This window comes from Enhydra lutris, unplaced genomic scaffold (assembly GCF_002288905.1).
Source record: "Enhydra lutris kenyoni isolate GAN:26980312 unplaced genomic scaffold, ASM228890v2 scaffoldscaffold26, whole genome shotgun sequence".
In the NCBI taxonomy this organism is placed as follows: Eukaryota; Metazoa; Chordata; class Mammalia; order Carnivora; family Mustelidae; genus Enhydra; species Enhydra lutris.
Window position 1 is genome coordinate 14,728,710 of NW_019154110.1, and position 17,961 is coordinate 14,746,670.

Sequence of the window (17,961 nt, forward strand, 5' to 3'; positions counted from 1 at the left end):
CAGAACCATGAGAACACTTCTCATAACTCCAGCATAAACCTTAGCCACCAAAGAGGACTTTTTCCTTCTTCCTAAAAATCTGAGTCAGTTGCTTAGTTTTAAAACTCACCCTCCTAGGAGGACCTCCACACCATATCCACAAGCTCTGAAGACAGAAGACACAGTAGATTTCCCTCCATGTAACAAATGGAAAACAAAGCCAAGGAGAAGGGACCTACTCATTGTCGCTCCTCTTACAAACCAGCCGGCGCCTCCCTAGTCTCCTCACTGCTGCCTGCACCTCCTGATTCCTCAGGGTGTAGATCATGGGGTTGAGCATGGGGGTCACGACCGTGTGGCCAATGGATACAGCCTTGTCCATGGAGAAGGCAGTGAAGGGCCGGGCATAGAGGTAAATGCTGGGAATGAAAACCATAGACACGACGACGATGTGGGTGGTGCAGGTGGAAGCTGCCTTCCTTCTCGCCTGCCCAGAATGGGACCTCAGCATCACCAGGATGATGGAGTAGGAGGTCAGGAGGAGAAGGAACCAGATGACATCCAGCATTCCACTGTTGGAGATCATGAGGAACTCCAGGAAGGAGGTATCCGTGCAGGCAAGTTTCAGCACTTGGGGGACATCACAGTAGAAGTTATCCAGGACGCTGGGGCCACAGAAAGGCAATGGGAGCATTAGAGCCAGTTGGGCAATGGAATGGACAAAGCCTCCTACCCAGCTAGCCACCACCAAGCCCACACAGAGCTGAGTGTTCATGATGGTGATGTAGTGGAGTGGCCGGGAGATGGCAACAAGGCGGTCATAGGCCATGACCGAGAGGAAGAAGACCATGGCACCTCCCAGAAAGTGGAAGAAGAAGATCTGGGTCATGCAGCCCTGGTAGGAGATGGTCTTCTTCTCAGAGAGGAAGTCCACCAGCATCTTTGGGGCAGTGACAGAGGAGAAACAGAGGTCTATGACAGCCAGATTTCGGAGCAGAAAGTACAGGGGAGTGTGGAGCCGGGTGTCCGAGGTCACCGTGACCATGATGAGGAGGTTTCCCACGACAGTGATGGTGTAGACAAACAGGAACACCAGGAACAGGAGGAGCTGGAGCTCTGGAGTCTGGGAGAGTCCCAGGAAGACAAACTCTGATGTCCACGTGAGGTTCCCTGGCTCCATAGCACCTTTTCCAAACACCTAAAGAAACCGAACCACAGGCATAGATGCCTGGAGTGACTACTTGCCTTTTTAGTGTCGAGCTCAGAACTGAGTTGTCCAGGTGTATATGGTGGGCGTTCTAGGTGTAGACCATAACATGAGGTGCTGATTAAATGACCTTGTCTGTGGAGAGTTTACAAGTTGGTGCTGTAACATACATTCATGAGATATCTTAAACCACCCAGAGACATAAGCAACCCGCTTTTTAGAGACTCTGTGTGATATAGTTGTGGGGAGACACATGGAGTCCAACAGAACATCAGTCAAACTTCAGGTGTTCCATTTCCTTAAGATTTGACCTTAAGTTTATTTAATCTCTTTGGTTTGTCTCATTATCCAAAAGTTAGGAATAAAAATACTTTATGGCATTTTCTGAGGATATTAGTAGAATGACACTTGCAAAGTTTCTAAAACAGTGCCTGGAAATAAGTGATAATCACTCTCTGGGTCATCTCCTCCTCTAAAGACATCCTTCCTTCTTCTAGTCTCAAATAAATTTTTCTCCCAGTCACTTTTCACACAATGTGTAACACATCGTAATGTTAATGAACTTTTTATGTTCTCTGTTTTCCCTCCACAACACAACCCAACAGAATCCTACAGACACATGGTCTCGATTTCACAATGCATTTGTGTCCCTTCGTACCCATCCTCACTTACAGACAGTACTTGGTCTTGAGTGCCAGATGGGTGAATGGCTACAGGGCATGCAGGTGGGCGTGGAGGAGCCCCTAAACATGGTTGGATGCCTGGGATATGAATTCTTCCCCATGCCCTAGTGTTCCTTCCCCATGCCTTAGTGTTCCTAATGTTCCTTTATTTGGTGAGATTCCCCAGAATGTACCTGACACAAGAAGCAGAGGGATCGGGGACTTTCATTAGATGAAGTAACAGAATGAATATATTGTTTGAAGAAGACTCTGCTCTTTCGAAAGAACCACCATTTCAGAAGACAGTACTGAATCCCAGGGCAGAGGAGAAAGGGAAATGTTGCAGGAATAGAAGTGGAAATTAATGAAGGACTAAAGAAGGAAGATGAAGAGGGAGGGAGAGGAAGGAACAGAGCAGGTGAAGGAAGGGGAAATGGGAAGATGGTGGGTAGAGGGTGGGGGTAGGAAACGGGCCAAAGCTGGAGAAGGAGGTGATGGAGGAGGAGAGACAGAGGGGCACCGGGTGGGCTGGCCTCAGTCCCCCATCCTCTCCCACCTGCCTGTGCAGCCCATTATCTACTAGAGATCTTTCTGTTTTCTTTTTTTTTTTTTTTTAAGAATTTATTTATTTGACAGAGAGTGAGAGAAGGAGAGAGAGCACAAGTGGGGGGAGCAGCAGAGGGAGAAGGGGAAGCAGGCTCCCTGCTGAGCAGGGAGCCCGCGATGCAGGACTCCATCCCAGGATCCTGAGACCATGACCTGAGCCGAAGGCAGAAGCTTAACCCACTGAGGCACCAGGTGCCCCAAGATCTTTCTGTTCTTACCTCCCACACCCATGCCCCTTCCCTCCGGTTCACCTTCTGCGCAGCCGAGCTGGAGACCCTTCTCAGTGCGACCCGAGCCCAGCTCGCGTTCTTGCGGCGCCGCGCTCACTAGCGCTGGTTGGGAGCCGAGCACCTCGTAGATCCCATCACAGGGGAAACACCTACCTCCATCTGTGCAAACAGCATCCACGCAGCGGGTCCAGCGGGCTCTGGGCTATCAAAACAAAGCCTCCGCCTGCCTTTCTAATCACGATCTCCTCCTCCGAGGACCACGGGCTCTTTAATAGATTGTGGCTTCTTAAACCGCCACCTCTTTTCTCCTTTCCTCGTTTGTGTCCTAGAATTCTGTTCGTTAGCTTCTCTGCCTTAGACAATACTCACTCGGACCTCACCCTCTCTGGCACCCGTTTCACCCATTCTCCCCTGCGGAATTAATTCCCATGTCTTGGGCTTCTTGTAATATTTTAAGAACCCCCCTCAGTTGTGGGTCTGTCATCATTTATTTGTTCCATCTTCTCCCATCAACCAACTACACTGTAATTTCCATATCTTAGTAACCCCAGAACTTGGAACAGCAGCTCTGACATGGTACATGCTCAATAAATCTTGTCAAATTAATGTGGCAATTAGGTAACTGAGGGATGCCTGGGTAGCTCAGGAGGTTGAGTGTCTGCCTTCAGCTCAGGTGATCCCTGGGTCTTGGGGTCGAGCCCCGTGTCGGGCTCCCTGCTCAATGGGGAGCCTGCTTCTCCTTCTCTGTCTGCCTGCTTCTCCTCCTTCTTGTGCTCTCTCCCTCCCTGTCAAATAAGTAAATAAAATATTTTAAAAATTAGGTAATTGATTTTGTGGAGAGTTTCTGAGTAATGTTGCTTGTCCCCTGCCCCTAACTCAAGAGGTTGGTTCTATGCCCAGTTGCTAACATTTCTGGGTTTTACATGTAACCAAAAGCGGCCGTTTTAACAGCACATTCCCCCTGAATTACTTCCCAAGGCTGTCCTCACAGTCAAGTCTATCACCTATTTATTCTGCCTAGCCTCCAACAAGTGTTTTCAAGAACCCAATTATTGCTGACCTATCGGCAGGTGAGGAGACCCTCAGCCACCTCACACGCATCCTCGTGGGCATGACCCTGGGGAAGAGGGCATGACCCTGGGGAAGAGGGTGTATTCTCAGGGAGAAACTATCAGTTGAGCTCAGGAACCTGAGCTGGAATGATTCCCACTGGAGGCAAGGGAACAATGGGAGTTGTTAAAAAGTTGCTAAGTCTCTCAAAACACTATTTGCGAGGTCTGCCTTGAGGGCAAAAAACAAACAGAAACCCTACTGAGGATGTTGGAAATTGTAGAGATTAATGAAATATAGGATTAGGAGACCAAGATGAGAAAAAACAGAGTCTCTTCAAAAGAAGTCAGATTTCTGGGATTTTCGGAAAGACTCATTTCATAGAGCAGTGGTTCGTGCACGTGAGAATGCCTGAGAAGCAAGCGGGGCGTGTTGACACTCAGAAGCCCCACGTGGAATTTTCGTTGAGTAGGACTTCAGTGGCACCTGAGAACTTGAATTTCTAACAAGTTTTCAGAAGATGCTGCTGCTGCTTCCCTGGGGCCACAGTTTGAGAACCACTTCAAGGTTGTCAGCACAGCATGTGAACAGTTCTCTCACGACATCCCCAACACCACTGGTTTGTTATCTCAAAAAATAGTTTTAACTGATCTTGACTTGGGCAAGTCATAGGTGGGAAAATATTTGTATATGAGCTTGGAAACCAAAGTCGTGTAAACTTTGTCTCTTTTCTGCCAACCGGACCACAGAATTGATTCCTCATCCATAATCCAATTCTACTGGACCATCTATAAAATTCTAGTACTCCATATATATGAGCATGACTCAGTAAGATCTTTCCTTTCATACAAGGACTAGTATAGGAAGTACATATATTTTCTTATTATGCTGAACTGGTGATAATTGGAATTACCTGGCTTTATAACTTTGGTGTACTATCAAAACTATGATTTCTTAGACTGCTCTGTCTACATGAGATTTCTAGGTTGGTTTGAGTTCTTTCAGTGCAAATATTTATACTTAACAACATGAGGTCCCTCTGGCATATAAAAACACTATTCAAACTTTGGTTTCTCCCACATGCAAGAGCTATAGATTTAAAAAGCTAATTCTTCCCAATATTTAGCATTTGAATCCATTTTAAAATCCACCCACTTGTGGGACCCCTGGGTGGCTCAGTCCTTTAAGCGACTGCCCTCAGCTCAGGTCGTGACCCTAGGGTCCTGGGTTCGAGTCCTGCATCAGGTTCCTTGCTCAGCAGGGAGCCTGCTTCTTCTTCTGCCTGTCGTTCCCTCTGCTTGTGTGTGCTCTCTCTCTTTGACAAATGCATAAATAAAATCTTTTTAAAAAATGAAATGATAAAATCCAGCCGCTTGTAAAAATAGTCTGTGTTAATGCTGGGGAAGGCAATAGGTTTTTACCAATCTCATTGACTATCAGATGTCACTAATATAACATTATTAACTATAATTAAATTATCTAGATTAATTCCTTATGATTCTGATTTAGTTCTCAATTAGAAAGCCCATGCGTGTTCTAGCTTACATATGTATCCACTCAAGGCACACAAGTGTCCGTAGAATGTCTGCTACACCACATCTCAACCCCAAAGTTGATTCCTCAGTGTGAGGTGGTGGGTGATTTATCTGCTTTAAAAATTGATTCCACTGTGGCTTATTGTTTTGAGGTATTGTAGCTGGCCCACTGTGAAAATTCAGTAAATGTTTGTTAGTGTGAGTGGAAGTTATCTTCCTTAAAGAGCAGGAAAGCCCAGAGAGCATGTCTGAGTCCACCTCTATGCTCAGTGCTGGGGATACCAAAATAAGACACACATTTGGCTGTCAACCACCTCACAGTCTAGCAGGGAAAACAGACCCAGAAACACATAAATGCATTCACTTCAAAGATGAAACAGCTCTATCAGGGGAACGCTCAAAGGTTAAAGGGCTAAGCCACCAGCCATGCCTGGGAGAGAGGGGAAATCTTCCCAGAGGAGGTGATATTTGAACAACGGGACAGTTCATGTCTGTGGGCAGAAGTTTGTTTCTGGCAGGAAGAACAGAGGCCCAGAGGTGAAATGGCACAGCATACACTCCAGGAAACCCTAGTGTCTCAGCAAGGCCAGTGCACAGGGAAGGGGTGGGGGATGAGGGTGGAGAGGAGGCAGGGATCAGACTCTGGAGAGCTTTGAGAAATCAGGTTAATGAATTTAGATTTTATCCTACAGGACATGAGAAGCCAGTGGAGGAGATGAGCAGGAGAGTGACCTACAGATGAAGGCCTTCCTGGCCACAGGAAGGGGGGAGATAGAAGGTTGGGGAGACTAGACAGAGGGGCACCTGCTCCTTTGTTCTTTCACAACCCATCTTGTTTCAGAAAAGACTTAACGAAGGCTGAGGACCATTAAGGGGGTGTAACTTTTCCTGTGTCCTTGACCCATCCCATTCCAGGTTCAAAAACTCTTAAAGATGTGAGGCAGGTGAAGAGAAGAGAAGAGGAGGAGAGGAGAGGAGAGGCTAAGGGAGAGATAAGACAAGAAAGAGGAGAATAAAAAGGTAATTCAGAAAAACCAAGGAGTCAAAGCCAATGAGCCAGCTGGGACCCATGGCCCAATGATATTAAGACACTTCTTCAGTGACTCTGTGATACTCTTGGCCTTTCCATAATGAGCCAAGATGGTCTCTATGGCTCCAATCCTCATACACTCCATTCAAAGGCTGGAGGTGAGGAAAATGGTGGGGACAGTTTCCTTCTCCTCCTGCATCTCTTGCCTTTAATCACAGAGGAAAAATCTTTCTGAAAATCTCCCCAGCAAACAAACACATCCTTTGTTGTATTTGTCATTTCTGGATCACTTGAACATATAAGCACTCCTAGCTTTTAAGTGTTCTGGCAAAGTGAACACTATATTAGGGAACAAGCAAGGAGAAAGGAGTTGGGAATGACTGTTATGGTCTTATAAAGCACTTGGGAACAGGAATGAACATAATGGGCCAGAAGCAAGAGAATCTTGACAATGATGCAAAGTTTCTCTTAAAAAAGAAAATTCATAATAGGAGAAGTCACCAGCTCAAATGCAAGTAATGTAAATGAGAGAGGGAGGTCAGGTAGGAATCTCTCTCTCTGAAGAAGTCCTGAGATGCATCACCCATCTCCACCCAGTACAAAATTCCAGCATATGAGCCAAAGACAGGAAATCAAGATTTTTTTTTCTTTAGAGAAAAAAATTCAGAAAAGTAATCCTTTATGTGTTGACACTTAGGGGTCCTTCAGCAAATAGCTGCTTCCCACCTGAATCCCTGAGCGAAGCCTAAAAGCTTTATCTATACATAGAAGTAGGAACTAGCATTATATTGTCTTACTCTTAAGTGCAGATAAAAAAAGATCACCACGAATTTAAGGAAGACCACCAATGCAAAGAGCAAATATAAAATAAATAGAAAAATGAAAGAGAGGAAAACAGAAATGGCCTGGGAAAGAGAAGGAAACTTTTTTTTTTAAGGGTAACTTCTTTTTTCTTTTCTTTTCTTTTTTTTTTTAAGATTTTATTTATTTATTTATCAGGGAAAGAGAGAGAAAGCACAAATAGGGGGAGCAGCAGGTGAAGGGAGAAGCAGGATCCCTGTTAAGCAAGGAGCCCAATGTGGGACTCGATCCCAGGGCCCCGGGATCATGACCTGAGCCAAAGGCAGGCGCTTAACAACTGAGCCACCCGGATGTCCCAGAAGAAAGCTTTTAAAAAACCTCCTTTTTATATAATCAGCATCCTCTGAGAGAAGCAAGAAGATATAATAGCCATAAAATAAAAACAGGATGGGATAGATGAAAGTCACAGAACAAAAAAGAATTCTCGGAAATTAAAATATGTTGACAGACATGAAAACTATAATGGAGGAATTGGAAAATAGAGTTGAGAAAATTGCTTCTGAATGTAGACTAGAAAGGCAGTCTGAATAGGGTGTCCACAGATGGGCCCAGTGTGGAATGTCAGAGTCTGGGTGTCCCTTCCTGGCAGCTGCCCATTGTGGGCATTCAAGCAAGAGCGTCCCCAGAGGGAGACGACTCAGTGTGGAAGGTCAGGTCTTCAAAGGGATGAGAAGCGTGTTCATGCAGCAGTGCAGTCCGACAGCAGGTGTTGGAGACCAAGCAGGGCGAGGAGGGTGTCCACACAGGGGATGTTGGGATGTGAGGTTTTGGAGAGCACGAGTAGGCTAAGAAAATTGGGTTGGCCTACAGTGGAGTGAGGAAATGGAACTAGTATGGGAGATTGGTTGTATAGAGGGAGATGAATTAAATAAGTTAGCAAATTAAGAATACAGTGATGTCAGAGAAAATGGCAGAGTGGAGAACTCCAAGGGCCTGTCCCTCCACAGAAATACTGAAAAGATATATACATGCCAAAGAACAGAATTAAAGACTCCAGGAACAAATCCATACATTTAAGGTCAATTGATTTTTAAAAGACTTTTCAGTGGGGACAAAATAATCTCTTCAACTAATGGTGTTGGGACAAGTAGATATCCACATGAAAGAAAAAAGCTGGACTACCACCTCAGACCATATACAAAAATTAACTCGAAATGGATCTCTAAGGGCCTATTTAGCCAGAGCGGCCCCACCTCGGTTGAACAGCCATTTTGTTGTTTATGCAGTAAAACTTAAATTGACTCTGCCCCTTCCCCCAGGGGACTTAACTTAAAACAAGTCCCGGAAACTAGTTCCAGGTAACAAAGCCCAAATACTAGGGTGGGTCAGGCCAGGTGGAGGTGTTCAATCAGTGGGGGTGCATACTGTCTCCCTAGCTACCAAGGAGTATGGGCCCCACCCTTTGGGTGCCTTTTGGGTGCCAGTTCTGACCAAGGTGCTATGCTTGTTCAAATAGCTCCTATGGGGTGAATTGTAATTCAATTGGCCACCCATGTGGGACCTAGCATGACTGTGCAGCTTTCTCTGCGTGTTACAATCTCATTGGCCACCTTTGTGTGGCCAGGCCCAACCACATGGCCTTTGCTCTATAAAAGTTAGTCTGTAAGGCAGGGAGGGGTCGCCTCTTTGCAAGAGATGTCCCTGGCCGGTCAGTTTGATTCTCAATGCTTGGCACAAAATAAAGCTTTGCTTTACCTTTGCTTTGTATTAGTCTCACTCCTTTGACCATGGACCCAACAGATCAGATATCTAAATGTAAGAGTTAAAGCTACAAAACTCTTAGAAGAAAACTGGAGTAAATCTTCATGACCGCGGATATAGGAATGACCAAGTCCAGCAGCCAGAGAGTGACTCCTAAGGGCCATTCCTCAGCAAAAGGAAGCAGAGTAGGAGGCATTTCCCTACTCTTTAAGGAAATACTTGATTCCAGAGCTGGATCAGGGAAGTACAAGATAAGCGTGAGCATATCACTGGGCCAGAAAGTAAGGATGTGCTCAAAGAAGAAAAAGAACACAGAAGCCAGCTAGGAAAGACTCTAACTGGCCAAATATGGGGCAAATTAGTAACAGATTAGAACTCAATTGATTTTAAAAAGGAAAACACAAGTCCACACAGATATAAATAAACGAATAAATTGGAAGTTTGTTAAGGAACCATATATTGACAGTATCAAAGTACCTGCCCACAAAATATTTACTATTCTTTTTTTTTTAAGACTTTATTTATTTATGGGGCGCCTGGGTGGCTCAGTGGGTTAAGCCGCTGCCTTTGGCTCAGGTCATGATCCCAGGTCCTGGGTTCAAGCCCCGCATCGGGCTTTCTGCTCAGCAAGGAGCCTGCTTCCTCCTCTCTCTCTGCCTGCCTCTCTGCCTGCTTGTGATTTCTCTCTGTTAAATAAATAAATAAAATCTTAAAAAAAAAAAAAAGACTTCATTTATTTATTTGACAGACAGAGATTACAAGTAGGCGGAGAGGCAAGCAGAGAGAGAGGAGGAAGCAGGCTCCCTGCTGAACAGAGAGCCCGATGTGGGGCTCGATCCCAGGACCCTGAGACCACAACCGAGCCGAAGGCAGAGGCTTTAACCCACTGAGCCACCCAGGTGCCCCTATTTACTATTTTTCAAGAGAAAATGATAACAAAGATGAGAAGCAATTAAGGGTCTCTTCTGGTTCCATACAAATTTTGGGATTGTTTGTTCCAGCTCTTTTATAAATGCCATTGGAATTTTGATCGGGATGGCATTGAAAGTATAGATTGCTCTGGGCAGTGCAGACATTTTAACAATGTTTATTCTTCTGATGCAAGAGCATGGAATGTTCTTCCATCTTTTTGTGTCTTCTTCAATTTCTTTTATGCATGTTCTTTGAGTACAGATCCTTTACCTCTTTGGTTAGGTTCATTCCCAGGTATCTTATGGTTCTTGGAGCTATAGTAAATGGAATTAATTCTCTAATTTCCCTTTCTATTTTTTTGTTGTTAGTGTATGAAAGAAAGCAACTGATTTCTGTACATTGATTTTGTATCCTGCCACATTACTGAATTGCCATATGAGTTCTAGTAGTCTGGGGGTGGAGTCTTTTGGGTTTTCCACATAAAGTATCATATCACCTGCAAAGAGAGAGAGTTTGACTTCTTCTTTGCCAATTTGAATACCTTTTCTTTCTTTTTGTTGTCTGATTGCTGTTGTTAGGAATTCTAGTACATGTTGAACAACCGTGGCAAGAATGGACATCCTCGTTGTATTCCTAATCTCAAAGGTAAGGCTGTCAGCTTTTCTCCATTGAGGATGATGTTTGCTGTGGGTTTTTCATAGATAGATTTTTTTGAAGTTGAGGAATGTTCCCTCTATCCCTATACTTTGAATCGTTTTAATCAGGAACGGATGCTGTATCTTATCAAATTCTTTTTCTGCATCAACTGAGAGGACCATGTGGTTCTTCTCTCTTCTCTTATTGATTTGTTCTATCACATTGGTTGATTTATGAATGTTGAACCACCCTTGCTTCCCATGGATAACTCCCACCTGGTCATGGTGGATAATCTTTTTAAGGTACTGTTGGGTCCTATTAACTAGGATCTTGTTGAGAATCTTGGCATCTGTATTCATCAGGGATATTGGTCTGAAATTCTCCTTTTTGGTGGGGTCTTTGCCTGGTTTGGGGATCAAGGTAATGCTGGCTTCATAAAAAGAGTCTAGAAGTTTTCCTTCTGTTTCTATCTTTTGAAAAAGCTTCAGGAGAATAGGTATTTACCCCAAAGATACACATGTAGTAAAAAGAAGGGCCACCTGTACCCCAATATTTGGAGCAACAATGGCCACAGTCGCCAAGTTGTGGAAAGAACCAAGATGCCCTTCAACGGACGAATGGATAAAAAAAGATATGGTCCATATGTACAATGGAGTATTATACCTCCATCAGAAAGGATGAATACCCAACTTTTGTATCAACATGGACGGGACTGGAGGAGATTATACTGAGTGAAATAAGTCAAGCAGAGTCAATTATCATATGGCTTCGCTTACTGTGGAGCATAAGGAATAACATGGAGGACATTGGGAGATGGGGAGGAGAAGTGAGTTGGGGGAAATTGGAGGGGGAGACAAACCATGAGAGACTGTGGACTCTGAGAAACAAACTGAGGGTTTTGGATGGGAAGGGGTTGGGGGGTTGGGTGAGCCTGGTGGTGGTGATTAAGGAGGGCACGTTGGCATGGAGCACTGGGTGTGGTGGATAAACTGTGAATTTTGGAACACTGAAAAAAAATTTAATTTAATTTAATTTAAAAAAATAGATGAGAAGCCTAACAGGTAATCAAAGTGATGGGACAGCAGTAATGGGACAAAGTGAAATCACTTGCACTTCATAAGATGTAATAAAAGCACAGCATGATTTCTGGGATGCCCCTGAAAAAGTCACTGGAATGCATCACCTGAGTCTAATCACCATGAAACATCAGAAAAGTCTAAATCAAGGGACATTCTACAAAATCACTAGCCTGTAATCTTTGAAAGTGGCAAGATAACTAAATTCAAGGAGAAGCTCTTCCAGATTCAAGGAGCCTAAAAAGACATGACAACGAAATACAAATTGCAGTTTTGAACCAGATTCTCTTTCCATGCAACTTTCCATACAACTTTGACATTTGGCAAAACTTGAATAGAAGCTGAAGATTGGATTCTAGCAAGGTATTGTTACGGCATTAATGTTAATGATGGTATGGCAGTTCCATAAGAAAATGTCTGCAGAGAATGCATGTTTAAGTATTAAGGAATGGTGGGTATCAGGTTGGCTACTTACCCTCAAGCCTCCAAAAATAAAGTCCTTTATACTACACTGGCAACTTTTCTGTAAGTTTGAGATTTTTCAAGAAGTTAAAAAAAAATTTTTTTTTAATATCAAGAATCAGTTGCTTAACCGACTGAGCCACCCAGCACCCCCCCAATTTTTAAAGTTAAGAAAATGTTTAAGTTAAAGAAATATGTAGAATATCTTTCTGTCCTCTAAATGAGATATCAGTAAATGTTAATATTAGATATCAGTAAGAGTTAATATTAAAACGAAAGGACTGATACACTGGACTACATTAAAATTAACACCCCAGGGTGCCTGGGTGGCTCAGTGGGTTAAGCCACTGCCTTCGGCTCAGGTCGTGATCTCAGGGTCCTGGGATCGAGTCCCACGTCGGGCTCTCTGCTCAGCGGAGAGCCTGCTTCCTCCTCTCTCTCTCTCTCTGCCTGCCTCTCTGCCTACTTGTGATCTTTCTCTGTCAAATAAATTAAAAAAAAAAAAATTAACACCCCATATAGAAAAGACAGACCACAAGCTGCAAGAAGATATTGCAATGCCGTAACTGAAAATAGAGCAGTAACCCAGTGATAGGAGAATTCCTACATTCACTAGAAAAAGTCAAGAGAAAGATTAACAAAAGGCTTTCATGGGAAAACTGAATGCAATAAAAACATAGAAAGAAACATTAGGGAGGAGAGAAGTGCCAATTTCTACAGACTACAGAGAAATACTTTTTACCCACTAAACTTGCAGAAATTAAAAGGTCTGACAATATCAACTGTTAGAAGAATGTGAATCGGTGGGAACACTTAGACACCACTTATGAACATGTAATGGGCACAGCAATTTTGGGAAACAATTTGGCACTATTTTGTAAAGTTATATGTTTGGAGATCTCAAAATTTAGCAATCCCATTACAAGATATATAACCCATAGCTCCTCCACAAAGGCACTTGGAGACAGAGGAATATTGAAAATAGCACTGTTGGCAATAGGAAAAAAACAAACAAACAATAAACCTGAAAAAAAACCAAATAAGCTTAAAAATATAATGTTGAGTAAAAAAACCCCAAATCCCAGAATCTTATGTATAGTAGGATATTTTCATAATGCTCAAAATAAGCAAAACAAAGCAATATACTGAATATGTAAAACTGTGATTAAAATGTTTTTATTTATTTTTTTTAAATATTTTATTTATTTATTTGACAGAGATCACAAGCAGGCAGAGAGGCAGGCAGAGAGAGAGAGGGAAGCAGGCTCTTGGCTGAGCAGAGAGCCCGATGCGGGACCCGATCCCAGGACGCTGAGATCATGACCTGAGCCGAAGGCAGCGGCTCAACCCACTGAGCCACCCAGGCGCCCCTTAAAATGTTTTTATAAGCAATAGGATGGCAAATGCAAAATTTAAGATGGTTTATTTTGGGGAGGAGTGAATGAATGTGAGGGAAAGCACCCTCTGGGTATCAGTTACTGGTAACTTCTATTTCTTGAATCAAGTAGTCTTTATAGGAGCTTTCATAATGCTATAATATTTTATAACTTACATGTATTTTACATAATCTTTTATGTATTTTACATGTATTTTACACAATCTTTTGTTTGTAACAATTATTACATTACACTGAAAATGTAAAGAGGAAATACTCTGAACATCGATGACATTTTCCAATTTGAAAATAAAATAAAAGCATTGGAAAAAGACTGGAAAAAAATAGTTACATGGTTTACCCAATGTTATCTCACACATTTTTTTTATTTGATTCTTATGATAAATGTGGAGTTTGGAGGTCAGATATTATTTTAAGCAAGTTTATTGAAGATGTCATGAGGCCAAGAGAGTCAAGTGAACCATCCCAGGTCAATCATCTGTTTGGTAAGTGGTGGGTTAGGGGTGTCTCATTTAAAGATTAACCTTGAAATCTTGTGCTGTTTCCAACAATCCAGGCTCACACCGAAACAGAGTATTGGAAAAAGAAGTCAAAATACAGACAGTAGATACCTCTTATGGAGAAATGGTACCAACATTTGGTGGAAACTGTCCACCAAGAAGGCAGAAACGAAAGTGTGGCTTTCCAGAATGCTTTCACAAGACTATACTTGTAATAAGATCACAAGAGTTCAAGCCATCCACCACAAATGAAAATAAGAATATTTTCTTGCAGACATGTCCCCAAACTGAGGTGCACTTTCTACTCTCAGTTTCACTCTCGGGCATGTCGCCAGGCCCTCTGGGGCTCAGCCCCAACCCTCTCCAAGCCTCCCTTCCTGCACAGAGGAATGGCCACCAAACACTTCCAAAACTCTACCCATCTGATGAAAGAAATGTCAGGGAGAAGGATAACAATGACAATAATTTTTGCCTAGGTTCTAGGTAAGGTTTATAAAATCTTCTTCTACACGTTTTGGACTCTTACAAGAAATCTGAGAGCTTATTGGGACAGATACTGCTCTATGCCAGTGCGGTGAGGAAGAATCCATGAGCTCAAGAGAAGCCAGAGAGCTGCTCCAAGGTCACCAGTCTGGGAAGAAATGGGTCAGGGGCTCCCAATGTAAGGCTAAAGCTTCAAGGCCTGTGCTTTCTCTAACACTCTGGACACTGACCCAAAAGGGCTGGGAAAACATGTGAACGAGAACCACTTTCACTGGGGAAGTAGCCCCTCATTAGAGGAAGCCATCCACCAAGAAGAGGAAAAGAAGGGTATGGCCTTCCAGAACCATGAGAACACTTCTCATAACTCCAGCATAAACCTTAGCCACCAAAGATGATTTTTTCCTTCTTCCTAAAAATCTGAGTTAGTTGCTTAGTTTTAAAACTCACCCTCCTAGGAGGACCTCCACACCATATCCACAAGCTCTGAAGACAGAAGACACAGTAGATTTCCCTCCATGTAACAAATGGAAAACAAAGCCAAGGAGAAGGGACCTACTCATTGTCGCTCCTTTTACCCACCAGCCGGCGCCTCCCTAGTCTCCTCACTGCTGCCTGCACCTCCTGGTTCCTCAGGGTGTAGATCATGGGGTTGAGCATGGGGGTCATGACTGTGTGGCCGATGGACACAGCCTTGTCCATGGAGAAGGAAGTGAAGGGCCGGGCATAGAGGTAAATGCTGGGAATGAAAACCATAGACACGACGATGATGTGGGTGGTGCAGGTGGAAGCTGCCTTCCTCCTCGCCTGCCCTGAGTGGGACCTCAGCATCACCAGGATGACCGTATAAGATACCAGAAGGAGAAGGAACCAGATGACATCCAACATTCCGCTGTTGAATATCATGAGGGACTCCAGGAGAGAGGTGTCCATGCAGGCAAGTTTCAGCACTTGGGGGACATCACAGTAGAAGTTATCCAGGATGTTGGGGCCACAGAAAGGCAATGGGAGCATCAGAGCCAGTTGGTAAATGGAATGGACAAATCCTACCATCCAGGCTGACACCACCAAGCCTACACAGAGCTGAGTGTTCATGATGGTGATGTAGTGGAGTGGCCGGGAGATGGCAACAAGGCGGTCATAGGCCATGACCGAGAGGAAGAAGACCATGGCACCTCCCAGAAAGTGGAAGAAGAAGATCTGGGTCATGCAGCCCTGGTAGGAGATGGTCTTCTTCTCAGAGAGGAAGTCCACCAGCATCTTTGGGGCAGTGACAGAGGAGAAACAGAGGTCTATGACAGCCAGATTTCGGAGCAGAAAGTACATGGGAGTGTGGAGCCGGGTATCTGAGGTCACCATGACCATGATGAGAAGGTTTCCCACAACAGTGGTGGTGTAGACAAACAGGAACACCAGGAACAGGAGAAGCTGGAGCTCTCGAGTCTCTGAGAACCCCAGAAAGACAAACTCTGATACCCATGTGTGGTTCCCTGGCTCCATGGCACCCTCTCCATCCTCCTAAAGAAAAGGAATCATAGATACAGATGCATGGAATCACTTTAAGTGCTCATTCGGGGCTCCAGCTGAGTTGTGTGGGTCCAGAGGACGCAGCCTCACGTGCAGACCATATCACCAGGTGCTATTACTATTAATGGGCTTGTCAGTGGACAGCTGAAAAGCTTGTGCTGTCATATACATTCGTGAGATATCTTAAAGCCATCCAGAGACATATGCAACCTGCCTTTCAAAGATTCCATGGGATCCAGTCTGAGGACACAGTTGGAGTCCAACACACCCGCCGTCAAATTCAGGGCTTCTAGTCACTTGAGATTTGACCTTGATTAAGCTACTTAATCTCTCTGAGTCTCAGTTTCCACATCTGTAAGACAGGAATAAACACATCTTCTTTAGAGAATTGTCTAGGGCATGAAATAGAATAACCCATCAAGTTCCTTAGAAAGTGTCTGGAAACGAATCACTCTGGCAATCACTTCTTCTGGGTATTCTCCTCCTATAAGACATCCTCCCTTCTTTGGGTCTCAAATACACTTTTCTAGCAATCACTTTTCATGCAACATTTACCACATCCTCATATTAATGGGCTTTTCCTGTGACTATGGTTTTCTTCCAAGTTCAACTGAAAGTTCCCGGAGGCAAAAAGACACAAATCTTTATTTGTGCCCCACAGTGTCCATCTTAGTGGATAGTCAATGCTCCCAAGTCAGGTGGAGTTGATGCTGGGTTCGTGAAGAGCTGTAGGGTGCATCCCCTTACCTGGAAAGAAATGGAGTAAGAAAGAAATGTGCTGAGACAAGAGAGAGGCCAAGGTGAGAGAGAGTCTCCGGTTTAAGAAATAGGTGATGAATATTGCATGACAGGGACTCCGAGAACTCTGCTGAAAGGAAAAAGAAGTTTAGAAGATGTTACTGATACAAGGGGAGAAGATGGAGGAAGATGTTGAAACAAGAGCGTGGAAACAGACAAAGGAATCAAGGTGGGGGAGGAAGAGGAAGGGAGAGGGAGCAAGAGAGCAGGTGAAGAAAAGAGAAAGGGGAAGGTGTGGGGAGAGGAGGGAAGAGGGCAAAGCTGGAGAAGGAGGTGAGGGGGAGATATAGAGGGAGATGTGTTAGGGTGGGGGCCTCCCGACTCCTCCTGCCCATTCTCAGTCCCATCCTCTCCCATGTGCCTACAGCAGTCCATCAGAGATTAACGGTCAAGTTCATCTCATTCTTTGTCTTCCATTTGCTTCCACCACAAGCCAGTTCTAAAAGACCGTCAGTGAGAGCTTTCTAAGCTCATATCTGATTCACACTTCTCTCTCATTATAATCTTCCAATGACTCTCTAGTGCCCCTGGTTTATAACTCAAACTCTTTGAAGCTGCCTAACATGCTTGGTGGACTTCCAGGGATTTTGTGGTGCCTTTCCTCACGCTCTGCTCCCAGCACCCTCTATCCCTGCTTGGTAGTTAAAAGCCTGGGTTTTCACATGTGACCTGAGGCATCTGTTTTCAACATAATTCCCCTGAATTCCTTCCCGAGACTCTCCTCACACTTTAAACATACTAGCATCTAGTCTATGTCACTTATTTAATCTCCCCATATTCCAGTAAGTGTTTCTGGGTCCTTCTCGCAGCTGACTTATCTACAGAGGAGAAAACCTGGGTGTCTCACTTTCCTCCAGCCCAGGATGGGAGAATGGCTTCAGGTCTCACATCATCTTGGAGATTTCCTTCCTGCAACGTCAATTCCCTGGCCACTGCCCACACGTCACCTATGACAGCGGGGGTGACCCTAGGGAGAGAGGACATATCCTCAGGGACACACTATTGAACTGGGCTTGGCTCTAGGAGCAGAGCTGAGCTGATTCCCGCCCCACCACCACCATTTTCTCTGGAGGCAAGGGAACAGAGGGGGTTGTTAAAAAGTTTCTACAGGTCTCAAAACCACTTACTCTCTGAGAGATCGTCCTTAGGGGCCCAAGTACCAAGGACAATGAAAACTTTAGAGATTTGCAGGATGTGGAATTCTCAGCCCATGATCTAAAAGAGACTCAGAGTTTTCTTCGACAAACCCACTTGTTAGATCAGGGATTCTTACCTTTAAAAGAAGCACCTGGGGGCACCTGCGTGGCTCTGTA

General features: G+C 44.2%; 2 protein-coding genes across 2 annotated transcripts; both read right to left on the minus strand.

Moving 5' to 3' along the window:
• Positions 1-214: 214 nt before the first annotated feature.
• On the minus strand, positions 215-1,159 carry LOC111151619 (olfactory receptor 4D2). Its single transcript, XM_022509717.1, has one exon. It carries the CDS (start codon positions 1,157-1,159, stop codon positions 215-217), a length of 945 nt encoding a protein of 314 aa, XP_022365425.1.
• A 13,719-nt stretch (positions 1,160-14,878) lies between these two features.
• Positions 14,879-15,823, minus strand: LOC111151622 (olfactory receptor 4D2-like). Its single transcript, XM_022509723.1, has one exon. It carries the CDS (start codon positions 15,821-15,823, stop codon positions 14,879-14,881), a length of 945 nt encoding a protein of 314 aa, XP_022365431.1.
• Positions 15,824-17,961: the final 2,138 nt, after the last annotated feature.

What these genes read in the sequence shown, in the direction of transcription:
- LOC111151619 (XM_022509717.1), bottom strand. Translation starts at nt 1,159, where the DNA reads ATGGAGCCAGGGAACCTCACGTGGACATCAGAGTTTGTCTTCCTGGGA.
- LOC111151622 (XM_022509723.1), bottom strand. Translation starts at nt 15,823, where the DNA reads ATGGAGCCAGGGAACCACACATGGGTATCAGAGTTTGTCTTTCTGGGG.